The sequence below is a fragment of the Calliopsis andreniformis genome, chromosome 3 (genome assembly GCF_051401765.1).
Source record: "Calliopsis andreniformis isolate RMS-2024a chromosome 3, iyCalAndr_principal, whole genome shotgun sequence".
Lineage (NCBI taxonomy): Eukaryota > Metazoa > Arthropoda > Insecta > Hymenoptera > Andrenidae > Calliopsis > Calliopsis andreniformis.
This window is the reverse complement of record NC_135064.1, coordinates 11969253-11987255: the sequence shown is the minus strand read 5'-3', so window position 1 is coordinate 11987255 and position 18003 is coordinate 11969253. Positions and strand designations below refer to the sequence as shown.

At 32.6% G+C, this 18003-nt stretch overlaps 1 protein-coding gene across 3 annotated transcripts; it reads left to right on the top strand.

Moving 5' to 3' along the window:
• Positions 1 to 3853: 3853 nt before the first annotated feature.
• LOC143177014 (CAPA peptides) lies at positions 3854 to 16698 on the top strand. Of its 3 annotated transcripts, none has more exons than XM_076374739.1 (5): positions 3854 to 3963; positions 7154 to 7189; positions 7401 to 7652; positions 10230 to 10379; positions 15767 to 16698. In XM_076374739.1, the coding sequence occupies exons 1-5, from the start codon at positions 3909 to 3911 to the stop codon at positions 15835 to 15837; spliced, it is 564 nt and encodes a 187-aa protein (XP_076230854.1). In that variant the 5' UTR covers positions 3854 to 3908; the 3' UTR covers positions 15838 to 16698. The 3 variants fall into 3 exon arrangements, with proteins under 3 accessions (XP_076230854.1, XP_076230853.1, XP_076230855.1); XM_076374738.1 differs by having other exon boundaries at positions 7398 to 7652; XM_076374740.1 differs by lacking the exon at positions 7154 to 7189 and having other exon boundaries at positions 3855 to 3963.
• Positions 16699 to 18003: the final 1305 nt, after the last annotated feature.

Below are 18003 nucleotides of genomic sequence, written 5' to 3'. Positions count from 1 at the left end.
TAAGTAAAAAGTAATCCATTACGTTTTTTGAATATGAACTAAATATCAAGCCATTTTTAGGCAGCTATATTATTTAAAATTGTTCACCTTTTTTCATACGCTGTAAAATAATTGCATGGGTAACTCGATATGATAGATTTTATTGTGATAAAATATCATCGCAATTTGCAGTAACTTCGAAAGGGAGTTAATAAAATTTCATAACAGTAAGAAAAGTTAATAAAAAACCATTTATCTAATAAACAAAAACAATAAGTTTAGAATGATCTATAGAATCATAAAAATTTTGATAATCAAATTCAAATCCCGACACTCTAAAAGCAATTACATATAAAAGATAATTTTTGTCCACTACTAGAAATGGTAAGTAATACAAAACTTCTGCTCCCATTTTTTTCTATCCTATTGTATAATCCTGGATACAACGAAAAGTTTAAATCTTCACTAAAAGAGGTGGACATTATACAATGGAATATGTAAATGCAATAAGGTAGAAGTAACTAAACCAGGAGTGCAATTCGTGTTTTTTTAAACCCATCTATTTCATTTTTATGAGTATTTTACTATTCCATATTTTACCTGATGAAAGATAACAGTTTTATTCTATTTCCTTTCGCAAATTGCTAATTTCGCAGTGAAACCGATTTTACAGCGTTCAGGCCTAACTGAAGGGACACAGGACAAATACGATTGATGTGACACAAAAAATACGCAATATGGTAGATTAAGATATTCAAGTGTATACTGCGGGATACATCACGATAGATCGAGTAATGCCACATAATCTGTACTGTTGCAATCACATCACGAATTTATAAATCTGTCTTCGATCTGCGGCGATCGCATAACACGTGCATCTGTGGATTCGGATTCATACAGGCTCGCCAAGCCAGGCTCGCCAAATCACGCACCATGGGAAGCTTCCTTTACAATCACACTTTCAAATATAATGAAGCATGATATATTTTTGGATATTGACCTCATAGAAATTGATATTATTATACATAAAATTCTAATAATATACAGTAGAACCTCGATTATTTAAAATAATTGGGAAACACAGATGTTAAACAAGGGAATTTTTGGGTAATATAACACACATATTTTGATGTTGATTTTTATTTATTTTAAAAAGAAAGGAACACAAATATTTTTTTAAATGAATTATTACAACGCATAAACTGTATCTTGTAGGTATTAACGAGACTGTTACAGATGAGAATAATGTAACTATTATAAATTATTAAAGGGTGAGAAACATTTTAGAGGCGAAATAACTTTAGATATTTATTTATTATTGTTAAGATTGCTATCTAGAATTTGTTTCGTTTAAAAATTGGAGGTTTTGCATATTTGGGTTAGTTTAGAGAAATATGCTCTACTGTAATTTCAGAGATACAAATGTCACACGTTGGAGAGCTGGTTTTTCGAATGTCCGATTTTAAATCTATTGATTACTACTTGTTGTTCACTGTCGAGATGTAGTGTATTTAATATTGTATCAAAATTTCTTCGTGGATTTTTAGAGTGTGCGAATTTAAACCTGATCTGATTAAACATTTATAGATCCCAAACTTTCTTAGCTGCTAAATCACACAACTTGTTCGTAGCAAATTTAATTCAATAAAATTATATTTCTTTTCTTCCCTGTACCTTTAAAATCACATTTTTCAGGTTGCAGAGCTTTCCTTTTAGCAATGTGAGACAAAGAATGCTGGAGCTACTTTTTAGTGGTGGAAGTTGGTTGACTCAAAAGCCTTACGCGTGTAATTTATTTTAATCTTACTACAATGTCGTTTAAGAGAGACATAGTGCATCTATAACAAACTTGCCTCACGCAAAACTTAAATCTTCGTTAATAATAAGAGTTGTTCTTTGGAATAAATTGAATTTAGAAAAAAGAACTTCCTTTACGTAACATCACTGAAATAAACTATCAATTTTCTGGAACTTATGATCTTTCGCAAATAATTTTTGGTTAACGCAGCTCTCGGCGAGAATCGTAAAGTCATTTCACTAACGGGTTAACGAAAAGCAAACTTTTTATTTATGGCCGCACCTGTAAAATAATTATATCGACGAAACTTTAACAGTTTAGAGGCAGTTGGAAATACCAACGGTAATGCATCGTTGCGACTTTTACAGCCTCTTCGAGGAACTTCCCGCTGTATTAAGAATTGCATTTGCTGTTTGAGGCAATTCGGGTCGATTTCCTACTGAAACAACGATGGTGTAACTTGTGAAACGATTTACACCCTCCATTAACAAGGTTACAGAAGTTATGTAAAATTATTGTTTTAGTGCTACAGCTAATGGGAATGTAAATTCTATACAATACAACAGCTTAACAACAAGGGTGGCGTTCAATTAATTGTTAGGAGAAATTTAAAATTTTAGATAATCTAAAATCTAAAAGTAAATTATAATTCATATAAAATAAATTATATAATTATTAAAAAATATAAATTACATTTATTTGATATAAAATGATATTAAAAAGAGAGGTACCGACAAATTAATTGCAGGAATACGGTATGTATATGTATTGCCTTTGCCAGCTGCAGCTATGGTGGTTAATCATTTTGTCCATGTTCTGATAAAAATACCGTGACAAACAGAAATTATTTTAGCTCAATCAATTTCTAGAAAAACGTGTGTGTGAAATCGATTTAACAAATGGAACAATTGCAATATACTTCCCAATATATTTTCACGAGTTCCAACCAAATTAGTTTCAATTTTAATATAATTATTTGGTATTTTAGAAATTCATCGATAGATACGCATATTCGCGGCATTTCCTCCCGAAAAATTGATAGCACAGAGCAACTGTCGACCCAGAAATCAATTCGAGCCTAACTTGTAATTTATATCGAGGGAATGGAACTCATTCCCGCAGTTCCGTGTCAATGCATTAAACAGAGACAGAATTAAAGTGGTTTCTGTTCATTGCAAAATACGATTCGTACAGAACACCGTACAATTTAATTGGAGTCGATATGGTTTGTGCAGAACATACATAACATCTACTGTATTTTATGCACAAGATGATTCTCAATTGCATCTGAAAATTTTAAATTAGAACTCACTAGTTTTAATTAAGCACTTACACAATGAAAAAGGATACATATATTATTTATAGAAATAAGGCAACTTCGAGCTACAAAAAATGTCTTACAATAAAGAATCTAATCTGCCAACAGTTAATACAAAATTACGCATCATTTCTTATTTGGAAGAATTCAACATTATTCCTCCCTTAACTTTATCCTCTTGTACATGATTTCAATAATTCAGGATCTCTAGCTAGAAATTCTTCAAATATTTTTATCTCATTTCTCCATTGACGAAAGAAAATATCGAAGAATAAATCAGAATCATCTTCTCTCAAACACTCAACTCCTAAATCAAATATCGTCAACTCTGAATCTTCATGTCACCTATACTAGTTTAAATCATCGAATGAATCCTCCTTAAGTAAAGAAGCCAATATTTAAATTCTAGGGCCGCCAACGTGAAAGCCCCGCGAAATTCAAACATCATCCACTCTTCATTCAGCAAATTATCAATTCAGTGTGACAAAAGAGTACTTGCCCGTTTCCTCTATCGTGAACTGTCTAAGTTACCCTTAAGTTATCTTTCGGTAAACGTTTTAGCTGAAGTTTCATCCTCGATTGGCACAGGTAATCGTGGTGAACAGAAATCACGCAGGAACATTGCGGGGGCAGAAAATGGTGAGACGGGGGAATGCGAAACGAGAGGGTTGAACCCCCTGGGCTGGGGGTGGGAACCCCAGCAAGGTATAAAATCAGACGTCGGATACCTAGGGACATTCAGTGCCGATGAGGTCGCGTACTCTGCAGCATCGTTTCATCGAATCTCGATCTTCAAGACCAACTGCCTCCGCGATGAAAAATCACCTACTCGTAGTCTTCGTTCTAATATTTTCAACTTCTCTGAACTGTAAGTGTATTCCTTAATTTGGCCCTTGCTGGGCCAATTTCGGCCCAACATACTGATATGTTATCCTTTGTTTTGTATAATATCCTGATTTTTTACGTTACAAAACTATCTCTTTCTATTATACAGTATGTATCATATAAAGCGTTGCAGGGTACTTTTTGTATGTTTAATCAGGTGACCTTCTTATTATAAAAAATGATTCCAGTGTTTTGGACGGTACAGTATAAAAATTCGAAGCCATAACGAAAGAGAATATACGTGTATATAATTTTAACTTTTGAAATTATTTGAGATTATTTTATATGAAAAAGTATTTTTTTACGTTGTTTCTTAACTATTTTTGAATAGTTGGAATGCTATGATTAAATAAAGTTTTCCAAGGGAAATTTACATTCCATTTATATTAACGATGTAAAATAAATTTAATTCCTACTAAAATAAGTACTTAAACTATAGAATGTCCAGAAATTATCTGTATAAAAATGTATAGTTACTATCCCTCTTCAGCGTTTTCAAGTGAAAAGTTCTTTGGAAAATATTCTAAATAAAGCATTACTTTGTCATACTAAACGAAGTTTCTTCAGAAACAGGGATATGAATATATGTAGCATTCTGTATAAATATGAAAAAAGGTGGAAAGCATCTATCTTTTCAAAGCGAACCACCCACAAACCATAGAAATATCAAAAATATTTTCGATTTGCCATATCTAACGAATTTAGAAAAATACCTTGCAATGTTTCATGTGACACACTGAACAACATATAGTTATTCTTTCTTTCATTTTCTTCGTTTTCTATACTTCGTTCAAAAATACAAAGCTTGCATGTCATTATTAACTATCTACTTTTTAATTCTACGCGACCGCGGAATTTCGAATTTATAATAATACAAGAAAAATGTTTAAATCATGAGACTGTAATATTGAGCCTCAAAAATGAAACCATTATCAAATTTGCCATAATTTCACTTTTTCTTCTCTTATTATCATTCTCTTCCAAATTAAATCTATTTAATAAAATATTCTTTTATCGAATAAAAGTTTCAGTTCCGACAAATATGTTCTGTGCTATTGGTAACCCACGAACATTTAACGCATTAAGCATCTGTGTAGATGGTACTGTATCAGGTCTTCCAGAGCAAGTGTAAAAAATTTACGAGACGTTCCTATATAATAAAATACAAGTAAAACTAAAGATACACTTAAAATTCGTCTGAACTCTATCTAATTTTGAAACTTATTCCACTCTCGGCTTGCATTAACTAGGTCAGACAGAGCGATGTTAGTAGTCTGAGACAGTAGAGTAAGTCTAGTCAGACACATTTCACGTGCACTTTAAACGTTCTATTAGAAATTGATATCTCGAATGTAATTTCACCATTGTTCATGTTCGTCTTATTTTGACGTGTAGAATTAATTTAAAAAATTTCTGACACGTGTTATTGAACACTCTGCATATCCCAGTTAACACGTGTTATTGAACACTCTGCATATCTCAGTTGTAGAAAACAAAGTTTACTTATTAATATCCTTAATCCTTTGCGGTCTTAAACTTACTACATTCCTCGAGACTTTTTTGATTCAATTGTAGTTCTTGTTTTTTTTTAACAACTTTCTTAATTTTGAGGAAAGTGCAAAGTAACTACTATTAATATTTATATATACTTCTGATTTCTTGGTATTATACCAAAAGCTGATTATTTGTATTCACTATGACACTCTGGTGGTAATCATTATTTCACACAAAGTTTTCGAAAGGAACGTACTAGGATTAAGTCAAGCCGACGAAATAAATGGAAACGTTGAAATATTAGACCACAAAGGATTAATTTCGTAACTTCATGAATTTTATGAATAAACGATTTTACTCAAACATTTTGATTTGCACGAATTTTAGATTTTCGTTCCCGTACAATTTATCATGAGCAAGCCAGTTTGCACAAATAGCACGAACATATAGATCCAGCCTTAAAACGTAAAGTACTTTTGAGCTAAGTATACAAGGATCACCTTGAATGAGCCTGTACTTTCAGATTTTTAGATAATATTTATACAGTTGGCTACTAATATCAAGTTTCAGTTACGTTTCATCTGATATATTAAATGCCTATCATTCAAACAGAACCACTATCGCGATTTCATTGTCAATTTGCATGTGCATAAAAGTTTCCGCCATTTGCTGTCGTATATTCTATACAGTGATCACGTAGCTAACATAACGTTTATATGTGAACGAACGCGAACAAACATGAACAGAGAAAACATAAACGTCCACGAAAGAGCGTGAACAAACGCTTTACCGACTAATAATGATCGCATTCGCCTGCGGGCCGTCATTTGTTCACGTTCGTTCATCTTGGTTTGTATTCGCTCTGCGACCCATTATTAGTTGGTAAAGCGTCCGTTTCACACTCTTTCGTAGTTGTTTATGCTTGCTCCCATCGTTTTCATTTGTGCTCGTTCGGTAAACATGGACGCTGCATAATATATGTATTAGCTTGCTCGAATAATGTTATTCCATTATATCTGTGGTTGTAAGACGAGACGATGTGTATCGTATTTTGAAAGAAATTCGAGTTAAGGCCTTAATTGATAGTTTGGATATACAATTGACACATTCAGAAAGAAGAAGGGGCTTTAAAAAAATTTTTTCAATTTAAAAATAATGGTTCAGAAATCCATAAAACAGCATGGATATTGAAAACTTTGAACAACAGTGTTTCGAAAATAAAAGCATGTGACTTATGTCATTTTTATCCAACCACACATATACTGGGTATCTTATAATTGTTGATGCAAGTGTAATGAGTCATCACTGACAATGTTACATAATAAGCTGAGAATATTCAAATCTTTTTATAATTTATTTCTTTTTCGACAACATGGAATTCGGATTCTTATTTTGAATTAAATTTTTTAAAGTTTTAATTTGAATCTGCATTTGACAAAATGACAAAAGAAAGGCATTTAGATAGATATATCCGACATATTGTCTTATGTAGAACCAACACTTTATCACTTGTAGCAACACTTACGAGACACCCTACATACAACTCTTTTCTCCTTTGAATTGGTTGATGAATTATTTCGGCTATTCATTTCTGTTCCAATTTCCCTGTTAACCACCGAAGAATAGACGCAAAAGTAGTCACAGGAGAGTGGAGAAGTGAATATTCTGTCTCTTTTCAGTACCATCGCTGGGCCAACCCCTAGATTCCACCAGAGGCAAGACACATGAGTATCATAGTTTCTCGCTTTTCCTTTAATCAAACTTCTTGTTATACCACTCGAGGGTATTAGAGACATTCCGTTTGACCTTATTTTAAAACGAAAGCTGCAGAAAGGATAACTATCGCAATAGATGCCCTCAAAATTCTTTTCTCTATTCAATAGTTAGATTTGTACAGAATGCCTCAACTCTTTTATCTTCCAGAAGGGGAAAGAGCAAAGGCGAATAATAGGCGGGCGTCAGGATTAGTTGCCTATCCTAGAATCGGTCGAAATTCTGATGTGAATTTCGGAAGAGCCAATCGAATATGGAGTGCTGGTTTGGTCCACTATCCCAGGGTTGGCAGATCCGGTCCACCAGTTTCACATATTAATTTTAACGATGTGGTGCCAGACAAGGATTTTCAGTTCTACAATCCACGTGATGCTGATTTAAACATTGCTGATCAGGATTATGAAGGTGAAGCACCAACATGGTTGCAATTTTCGAAAATACTCCTCTTACGGGCCTTACTACAATTCATGTAACAATTTAGTTAACAGTATACTATAATAGGGTGAAAGGAAATCGGGGGGTAGATTATTTTTTATTATTTATGATTTTCAGTAGTAGATAAAAGTTGGCTTTATGGCTGTGGCATTTAATTATAAAGTGTTCGATTACATATGAGAACAAAATTAAGTAACGAAACTTTTGTTAGAAACCAGCTTTTGGTCTGTTTTTTGGCTATTAGGAAACAGTCGCATAATTTTGATTTTTTCGTTCCATCCTAGTATATAATTGACGGAAACTTGGGTGTATACTTGTGAATTAGTTTCGTGAAAAAAAGAAGTTTTTATACTTCATGTACTACATCTATAAAAAGTAGTACTTAGAAGCTGGAAAAAGAAATACAAATGAAGAAACTATTTTTGCAAACTGTGCAAGTGAAAATTGAATCAAACTTTTTTTTATTAAAATACATATTTATTAAATTAGTTTTATTCATATTTTGAAACTGGTATATTTGAAGCCAAAACATTGAACGAAATTTAATAACGAATTATAAGTAAAAATATTAAGGACCTCACTTTTCTAATTTCAATCTTAAAAATTTGATAGTTGCAAAAGAATTTTGTAACTTATTAATATACAGCGTGTTTCAGAATTAATTTTAAAGGATAAATCGAAAATATGGAATATAATATTTTGACATTGAGTTTCTCCTGAAATTTGATTTAAATTTTGGTCGAATACAAATATACTATACACATATGCAGTACAATACTTGGGACGGTCTGGGGAAAGATCGAATCAGGTTGAGATGGGGTTCCAAAAATATCTCACAATTTCAGAATTTTCAGAACTCGAATCATATATCGGGATGAGCTTTATTGAATGTGACCATGAACTCGAGACTCTAACAAATCTCATTTAAGTTCTCAAAATTTTAGGAATTCTGATATTCTTACTAGCACCAAGAATATCGACCCAACATTTTCATACCTTTAATATACAGAGGTATAGTTTTAGGTTCTTGAAGGTTACACGAGCTGCAGTCCGAAGTTCAGCTGAAATTGCTAATACTGCAAAATCTGCAAAACGTGGTGTACACAGTATTTAACAGTTGTAGCAGTCTCAGTTAATTTCGGACTTCAGCCATGGTGTAAAAGGAACACTCTCAGTCTGACCTCTATTTACTGTATCTACTGGACTCTACTGTAAAGTGAAAATGTTCCACTCACTCTGTTTACATCTCAAGCATCTAAAATAATACGTTACTGCATGTGCACCCAGTCAAAATTCAAAATTGATTTTCTCAGACCAGAATATTTTAATCCATATTTTCGTCGTATTTTTGTAAATATACTCATTACTTTTTGTCTTGAACGACCACTGTTAAAACACCACGTACCTGTATGTATGTATGTATTAGATGTCACTTTTACAGAAAATCTCTTATAAGATAAAGCTTCTTCCTATAGAAAGGTTCAATTCAATTTTCACCCACGTACTTCCACCGAAACAATTTCACATCTTTTACCTATACTACAGGACAAAAGTTTGGGATCACTTGAAAATTCTTATTAAAGTTACACCGCATAGCAAAGTATTTTTCACTTGAAAGTAATACTTTTAGTACTAGTAACAGTATTTTTTATCTGATCGTGAGTTCAGTGAAAGAAATTCATATAGTTGTTAGTTATTGTTTGAATTGTGTGGTCAGTAAAGGAATCATCGATTCTTCAATGTAAAAAGTCATTCCAAACTTTCAGTAGTGTATATCTGAGTTTTTACGTAAAAACTGAACAGTATTTACCTTCTTCACAAATAGTACAACCTAATGTAATAGTATTCTTCATGTAATCAAACTTTACTTCGGGGCATAAAATTATTAACTTCTTTAAATATATTTTTATAGTAGTCGACTGGTAAAATTCACTTGAAAATTTAAATTTAAAAAATTTTTAATTTTTAGAATTTTGAATTTAAAATTTAAATTTTTTGAATTTTAAATTTAAATTTAAATTTTTTGAATTTTAAATTTAAATCTACATTTCTTGAATTTTAAATTTAAATTTAAATTTTTTGAATTTTAAATTTAAAAATTTTAATTTTCTGAATTTTAAATTAAAAAATACTACTCTTAATTCTAGAAATTAACCGCTTAACAAGTTATACGTATATAAAATTTAGTATTTTTAGTTTCCTTAACAGATTACAATAAAGTCATATTGATGTATATTTTCGCTTAATGTTTACATTAGCAAAATAATGTAAAATTAGGAATATTTATAATAAACATTTGTTCGGTGCATAGTTAACACTGGGTTGTGCGTGGTCAGATGTGCATTGCGTATTTCTTAAAATTAAGAGTAGCACATTTGAATTCTACTCGTCGAATACTACAAAAATATACATATAAAAAAAGTGAATAATCTCTACTCCAAAGAAAAGTTCAGCCCCAATTTTTCCCGTGTACGTATAATTGAGCGTCCAGTCGCGGATGCACATAGTCTGCGATACTGAGGTCCAGCTCACGCAATATTCTATCAGGATTCACAGGAAGATCGATGACCCCAAAGAACACTGAGAAAACTCTTAAGGATCCATCATGGCTGTTCCTGGATCGTCTGCAGGCCCCCAAGGAGTATCGAGCGTCGCAGAAGATCGACGATAGCAGACCATTTTATTCCTCCTCTCGAGGTACGAAACAAAAAATATCACTTATGGTTCATTGATGTGCCGCTCCTCCTACCCAACTGTTCGATCCTGACTGTTTACCCCCGACGTATCGCGGTTTTTCCCCCTAAATCAAGGACGCAAGTGTGTTTTCGACAACGCGACGAGGCGATCGTGTGAAAATCCATCCCAGTCGGTACGTGAGGCGGGAACAAAAGCGCGTACATGTATCGAGGCTGCTCTGTTGATGCGCTTGAACCAAATGCCAATTTAATTTTTCCTCTCGTACTGCTCGTACTTCTCCCCTCCCTTGCTTACGGACCCCTGTAATCCGTAACATCGACCGAAAAGGATTTGTGGGGAAATAAAACGCGGTTATAATACGGTACTTACACAGAATGTAGCAAAATTTCGCGATCAAAAAACGGATAAACTGTCTGTATGTGGAAATGAGGGAAACGAGCGTGTTGCTTGGCTTTTTTCACAGAGATATTACGGATTTCTCTGATGTATAGCTTCGTGGAAATATTTTAATTTTTCAAAAAATTCGTTTTTAATTTTTTCTGCGAGAACTGGGGAAACAGTGATTTAGGGGTTGTTTGAGTTTAGGATTTACGAAATAATACGTTTGTGCCTTGGTTTATTTTCAGGATTATAATTTAAAGGGGTATGAAGTGCAGTGGCGTAGCTAGAATTTTTTCCAGCGGTCCCTGAGTTTGTTACCTCTTTCAGTACTCAACAAAAGTACTACAAAATATCAAAACGATGTGTAGAAAAATAAATTAACCCTTGAATAGCTACCTTCGGTCACGACGTAGACGTAAGAGATCGATTATTTTAGTTGTAATTATAGTTCGTAAAAATTAATTATTAATTAAATAATGATTAATTACAATCGTCGAAAAGTAAAATTGTGTCTTACGTGAAAAGTGCCATCCGAAAAGGACCGCCCACCTCCCCAGTAGCTACGCCACTAATGAAATAGTGTATGCAGGGTGTTTTGTGTAATCGAAAAATACAAGTCTAAAAATAGTAAAAATCATATTGAAATATTTGATCCCAACATGTAATTCTGTGCATTGTGTGTACGTATCTAGGCTGCAGAGCCAGAATGTAATAAATTCCCTTGTTTTCGGTATAAGCTAATGAATTTTGGCTCTTGGATTCAGATAGAGCTTTGAGATTATTTGAAAATAGCTAATTTCGGACTTGGAATATTCTTCAACTCACCGATTCAATTATTGTCTCGAAGTTGAAGGACTTTCTTCAAACTTTAAACGAAATTATGTTGAATAGAAGTTGGACTAGCTATACATATTTGACCCTTTTCGTTTCAGTTTCGCTGTCAGAACGTCAGTTTTAATGCAAATTTGAAATCCTTCGAGCGCAAAAGGTTTAGTCGACGTAATTTTTGTAAAAGCTGAGAACGTTAGCTTTTTTTTCAGAAATGAAAGTACGTATAGTATTTCTCCAATATTTTTGATTAGAACAAATTGTAAAAAGTTCAAATACCGTACACGTATTTAAAAAAATCGCGAATAGAAATCCGTGATATTTTTCAGCGTTCGATCACGATAAGTATTAGAATTACATTCCATTTTCTTGCAAGCAGAGCTCTGGCCAGTGAGATGAATTTGCATTTGTTGCCATTATGATGAGTATTTTCGTATCGAACTTCTTTCCATACTGTGCAAATTTTCTACTTTAAATGTTCTATGTTTTGAATTGAAATAGCGTGGACTGTAGATTTAAGTGTCCTAGCAGAAACGAAAAAACTAACAATAATAATACTCATTTTATTACAAAATAAAAAATTCATTGCGTAGTTGTATCTACTGTCGTAAAATAATAAAATTATATCAGGTATTAAACTAGATTCTGTATTGATGGTATCTATACTACATACTGCAATTATTGAACTAAATAACATTTACCATACTGTCGAATTCATTTTAACGAGCTTCAAGTTTTTAATAATAGTTCAAACTAATTATTTCATGAACATTTAACTTAAACTGAATTATTTTAAAATACATTACTTATCCTATCGTCCGTTCCCTCTGTTTCTCGTTTTATGGAAGTATTCAGTTTACCATTTGAGCGGGTAAGTTGATAGATATGTACACATATCATAGTTATTTGTTTCAGTAGATCTCAAATCGTTTATAAACGTACCGCACAACTGATGCCATACATAGATACAGAAGTGTCGTTTTTAAACACGAACATGTTGAACAGGACTCGGTTTCGTTACTACTTGCCATTATTCTTATCGTCTCTTGGAAATGTGCAAAACAAGTGCCAAATAAATGAATAGCGATAGGTCAATGAAAGAGTGGACCTCAAAAATGACACACGCGTCACAATAACATATCTTTGTTGGCCCCTAATTAATAACATTTCTCGAATACACGTTGTATTTTGATTTGAATCATTATTCTACAAAAAAAGTAACAGATAAGACAGCTACTTTATGAATCCTGTTTAACCCTAAACCGATGTAATGAAATCACAGCATTTATACTACTTCGCTTTTAATATTAAAATTGTGTAAAACATCAGTGAATTACTTGTAGGTAATAAACTAAAAAGTTGTGAATTCTCTGATCACTAGTATTAATTATTTCTGATAATGGAATTGCAGCAATGAAATTGTATCACGTTATAATACTAGTTCCATGCCAGTTAAGGGTTAATCTACTTTCCAATGTAACAACTTTTCCTATTTTGCACATTGATAGATTCTGTTGTAAAAAACTGTTGTCAGCAGATTACGCTAGCACAAGCAACAGTTCAGGCATCGACAGGTCAAAGATCCCTATACGCTTTAACACCGACTCTTATTCGTTATCGATACTTGACAGCGTTTCTCAACCTAATTCACTCACATTTCACATTAAAACAAATAGATGCAAACAGGATAATTTTACGTTCGATGTCACCTATAACAAGAGCTTAATATTCGTGAAATCATAACATTACTTTCTCTTACTTATGGAAGTTTAGTCGAACAGGTCTAACGTAAGTAGTATAACCAATCATAAAGTATACATTACTGCCATAAGTGCATCGTTTACCTAACTAATCGCACGCTGTTAAAATCTCACAAATTCAGTCGTAAGTTTGTGTAATGAGGACCTATTATCGATTAAAATGATTTCTTTTTTAAATGATTTTTTGAATTTGTGATCAATTTTAATATGCAAAATCGTAGAAAATCCACATAATGTGAAAAATTATACAATGCATATCGAAAGTTAAATACACTTTATAATATTTGAAGGGCGAAACAAATCTATATTTAAGTTCCACTTCTTGAATTGTATTTATGAAAACAGGAATTTGCATAAACATCCCAGTTTAATAATAGTGTCCCATGAGACTTTTTTTCTATAGTGGATTACTGATTGTTATCTCCTAATATTATACTCTGTTATGCTTATCAGAGCTTCCATATGCCCTATATGTGACCTTCATCTATTATGATTAGTCAGCATTGAGAATAAACAAAATAAGAGAGTAGCATCTGGTTGGTCGAGAGCGTGTTTCGATAATTACACATGTCTTGATGCTTGTGTGTATTTTCAGCTCTATTTTTCAACAATAATGTACGTTTCACAGTACACTGAAAATCACTGAGCTTGACGTTGCCATGAAAAGAAGGCTTAGAGAAGGTCTAGCCATGCGAGTAGGGATGAACTGCTTGACTTAGAGATGCCTGAATGATCATTTCCTCCTAGGGGCTTTGCTATACTTTTAAATGTAGATTAAATTCTACGAAACGAAAGGTTTAACGCAACCTTAATTTGATATCTAAAACGCAGCTCTCGTGAACACGAAAGTTGAAATCTAATTTCTGTTCAATTCGAGTGTCAAATTTCAACTATTATCAGATTCGAGCTCGTAATACAACGAATCGATTCGACAATTGGAGTGTAACTGATTGTAAGGCTTCAGAGCAAGATACCTATGCTGACAGAGTAAAGTACGTGGTCTGGTTGGTTCAAAGTATTCTGCACTTGGAGTATCTATTCAGGAGTAGTTCAGGTCTTTATAAATATTTGATACTTCCTTTGGGTTCTTTACCTTATTTATTTATTATTAATAATTAATCGAAATTAGAAGTTCGAAATCATCATTAGAATTTTTACTCGACATATTTCTAGCACCAGTAACCAACTGTGTCTAGATTTCTAGTATCTTATTAAAATCTAAAATTTGTCCTATAATATATCCAAAATCACATTTCCGCTATTAATCCTCATATGTTCGAGGATATCTAAGTTACCTTAGATTCTACAGCCCCTGGCCATCAGATTAGAACCACAAGCAGAAGTTGTGCTTCTCTAATTACAATATTACGTTAGAAATACAAATTGTTCTCAGTTGTCATACCTACTAGCTGAAATAGTTTATTACTACTTGCCTTGAAGCATTTAACTATTGCTGCTCATTAATTATCTTAAACATAACTCTTAGGTATTACAAACATGTTGACTTTTTAATCAGTTTAATCAGTGAGCACCATAACTTTCAAGTAAATTAAAGTAGAAATAAGCGAAAATCTTGCAAATTACATAGAATTTAACTAAAAGAAGTTCTCTTTATATTGACGTTTAAATATTTAATTAAATGTTAAGGCCAGGATTGAATCGTAATTCACTGTTTTGTCTTTTCCTTTGTCTTCATTCCTTCAGTAATATCGTGGTATCATTTTTAATCGATTAATCAGTAATTTATTATTATTAACGAAATGATTAATTAATATTTTATCAAAAGCAGTACGTAACAGGTATAATATTTTAATGCGTCAAATATAATAAAAGCTAACTATATTTTTATATCAAAATGCAGAAAATATATTATTCATCATTTCTCATTACATAAATAAACTATTTATTTAGTTATTTAATAAATACGTATGTTCCAAAAAATATTTATAATATCATTATTATTATTAAATGAATGAATTCAATAATAGTCAAAGTATAATAATTTTACGATTATTCACCGAGTTATCAATCGTTTAGTTATCAGTAACATAAATGATTACTGATTTGATTTCACATTAGTACAGAATCTTTAGTCATTTATCAGACTACATTTTGCCCAACTTTGATTAGAGCTTCTATTCTGAAAAAATTCATATTGCTAGTCTTATTACAAATAACAATCTATCTTATTGTTGGTAAGAAATCTCGAAAAATGAACAATAAAAACGGTCACTTCTACAAAAAGGATATTTCACAACTTTCTTCACTATTTTTAGCAGCTCTAATTTGATGACCAGGGGCTGTAAAATCGTCTTAGGTTCTCCCAGAGACCTTAATACAAAGGATACATACCTGTCAAAAATGTCTCTTCATTAACGCTTCAGCTGACACTTTGATCTGCTTAATCACTTGTTTCAGGTCCAAAAATCAACGATTACACGCCAAGACTGGGACGCGAGATCGACATCGAACGACCTTTCTGCAAATGATGCCTTCAGATACGAGATTCGACGCGTCTTCAGACGGACGATGCAGCGTGGTCCAGTCGGGCTTGACGTTAAAGGATCCTTTACCACCTTGACTCACTCCGATAATCTAGAACTATCAAACGAACTTTATACAAGAAAATTATGTATTAACATAGCTTATCTGTACTCAAAGAAACATGGATTCCAAATACCATGATCTGCATTCGTTTTCGATTATCGCGACCTCGTCGGGCGGCGGCCACGCTCGGCCAAAAGGTTTTCTCCGTCTGAAGAAAGGAAGTAATAAAGCACCGTGAAATTACGTTTCCTTCTCGACGAATCCCCTTCTTTTACCCCCCCACCTCCCGATGACTTTGCCTGTCCCCATTTTTCTTTTGGCGATTCCTCGAATTTTCTCCCTCTCGCCGGCGAATACGTTTCAGCAATTGATATCAGGACACGGAAATTTCCGTGCATCGAGGGTTTCCTTGGAATTGGAAAACGGATGACGATCCTCGTTCAGATACAGGGAGGAAAATGGCGACGGTGAACCGATGGGATGGAACAGGTCTCGAGGCAACAGATCATAACTCATTTCTCATGGACTGATTGGTATCGACTTGTTTCTGATGAGATCAGTCATATCTTATTGTATTATACATGCCAGCAGTAAATATTATTAAATGTAAATATTAAATATATCAGAATTATACAACAGCTCCTATGGTTTTTAAGTTGATGAACCTGAGTGGTAGATTCATTTCTATTTTAAATTACTGTCGTCTGCATTTATAACAATCCTGTAAATGACTGATGTATAAGAAAGTATATTTATTAGCAAATAAGTATATAGCATTTAGTGTAGCTAAACATACTGGCCAGTCAAATCTGTATTTAACAAAGCATATTGATCCAGCTTAATATCAGTACGCAAGTAAAACTATTGTGGATAACAAAGGTATTTGATCAAATTGATTATTATATAGAAATCATGTACATCAGTATATTAAACAATTATTGAATATACAATTAATTCTAATAAGTATATTTATAATTATAAAATTTTGCATAATAAATAAAAGATTAATATTTCAAACGTAAAAAAAATTGATTACTGATTACTTTCCTCGATTCTCTTCTTTCGTTTTCTACTCGTTTTCTACGAGTACCAATAGACTATGGCGATATACTCAAGTGTTCTCAATCATGTTTTTAACTTATCTTTTCTTATAGGTAAGTATATATAAGATGTTCGACAACAATTTTAAAAAGTGACTCTACATGCCAAATTGAGATGGCAATAAAGAATGAGGAAATTGCATTAAAGGCTTTGTTTTTGAATTATAATTGTTAAAAATGTACCTAAAATGCGTGAGGCATACGTCTGACTAAGGGGCTCATTCTACTGCCAATATGTATTAGTCAAGTCAGACGTAGTAATGTCAGTAGAATGAACCAAAGTCAGACATATTTCATGCATACTTTAAACGTTTTCTCAACAACTAATGACTCGAACAAGAAATTTCACACGCAATTTTATAACTCTTAATTTTCATCTTATTTTGGTATGTAGAATCATTCCTTAAAATTTCTGACATCTATTGTCGAACGCCCTGTAGAATTATTATCTTTCCGCTGGTACTATCAGTTCTGAGTCACCCTCTATGAATTTCATCATTTTAAACTTCAGAATAAGTTGGATTTTTAATACCAGCATGTTCTTAATTCCTAATCGTATCAAATTGTTGTTTATTTTAGACAGTAGAATGCGTATAGATAAATATTTCAATGTATACGAAAATACTTTCACTTCTTTGTCTCAAAATAAGGACCCCGTTCCTCGCCATAATTTATTTATTTAAAAGATGGCGTAAGGTAATACAGTATAAACACATATTTTCTACACACTGTTATATAATCCTAATAATAATTTTAATCCCTTAGATATCTCACTTTCATCAGAAATCTTGTATTCCTCAGGCACATATCTTTTTTACTTCATATTCGTTTATTTTCTGTCATCTCAATTTCGCATTGTTCAGCTTGAAAGGTTTGGTTGACAAGAAGTGATTACACAGGGGAGGTCGGAAATAATTTAAGTTATTAAAGAACGTACGCTTGGGAACGATCACTTAATTAACATTAAGAGCGTTTACTTTGTCCGCAGAAAACTAAATTATGACAGTG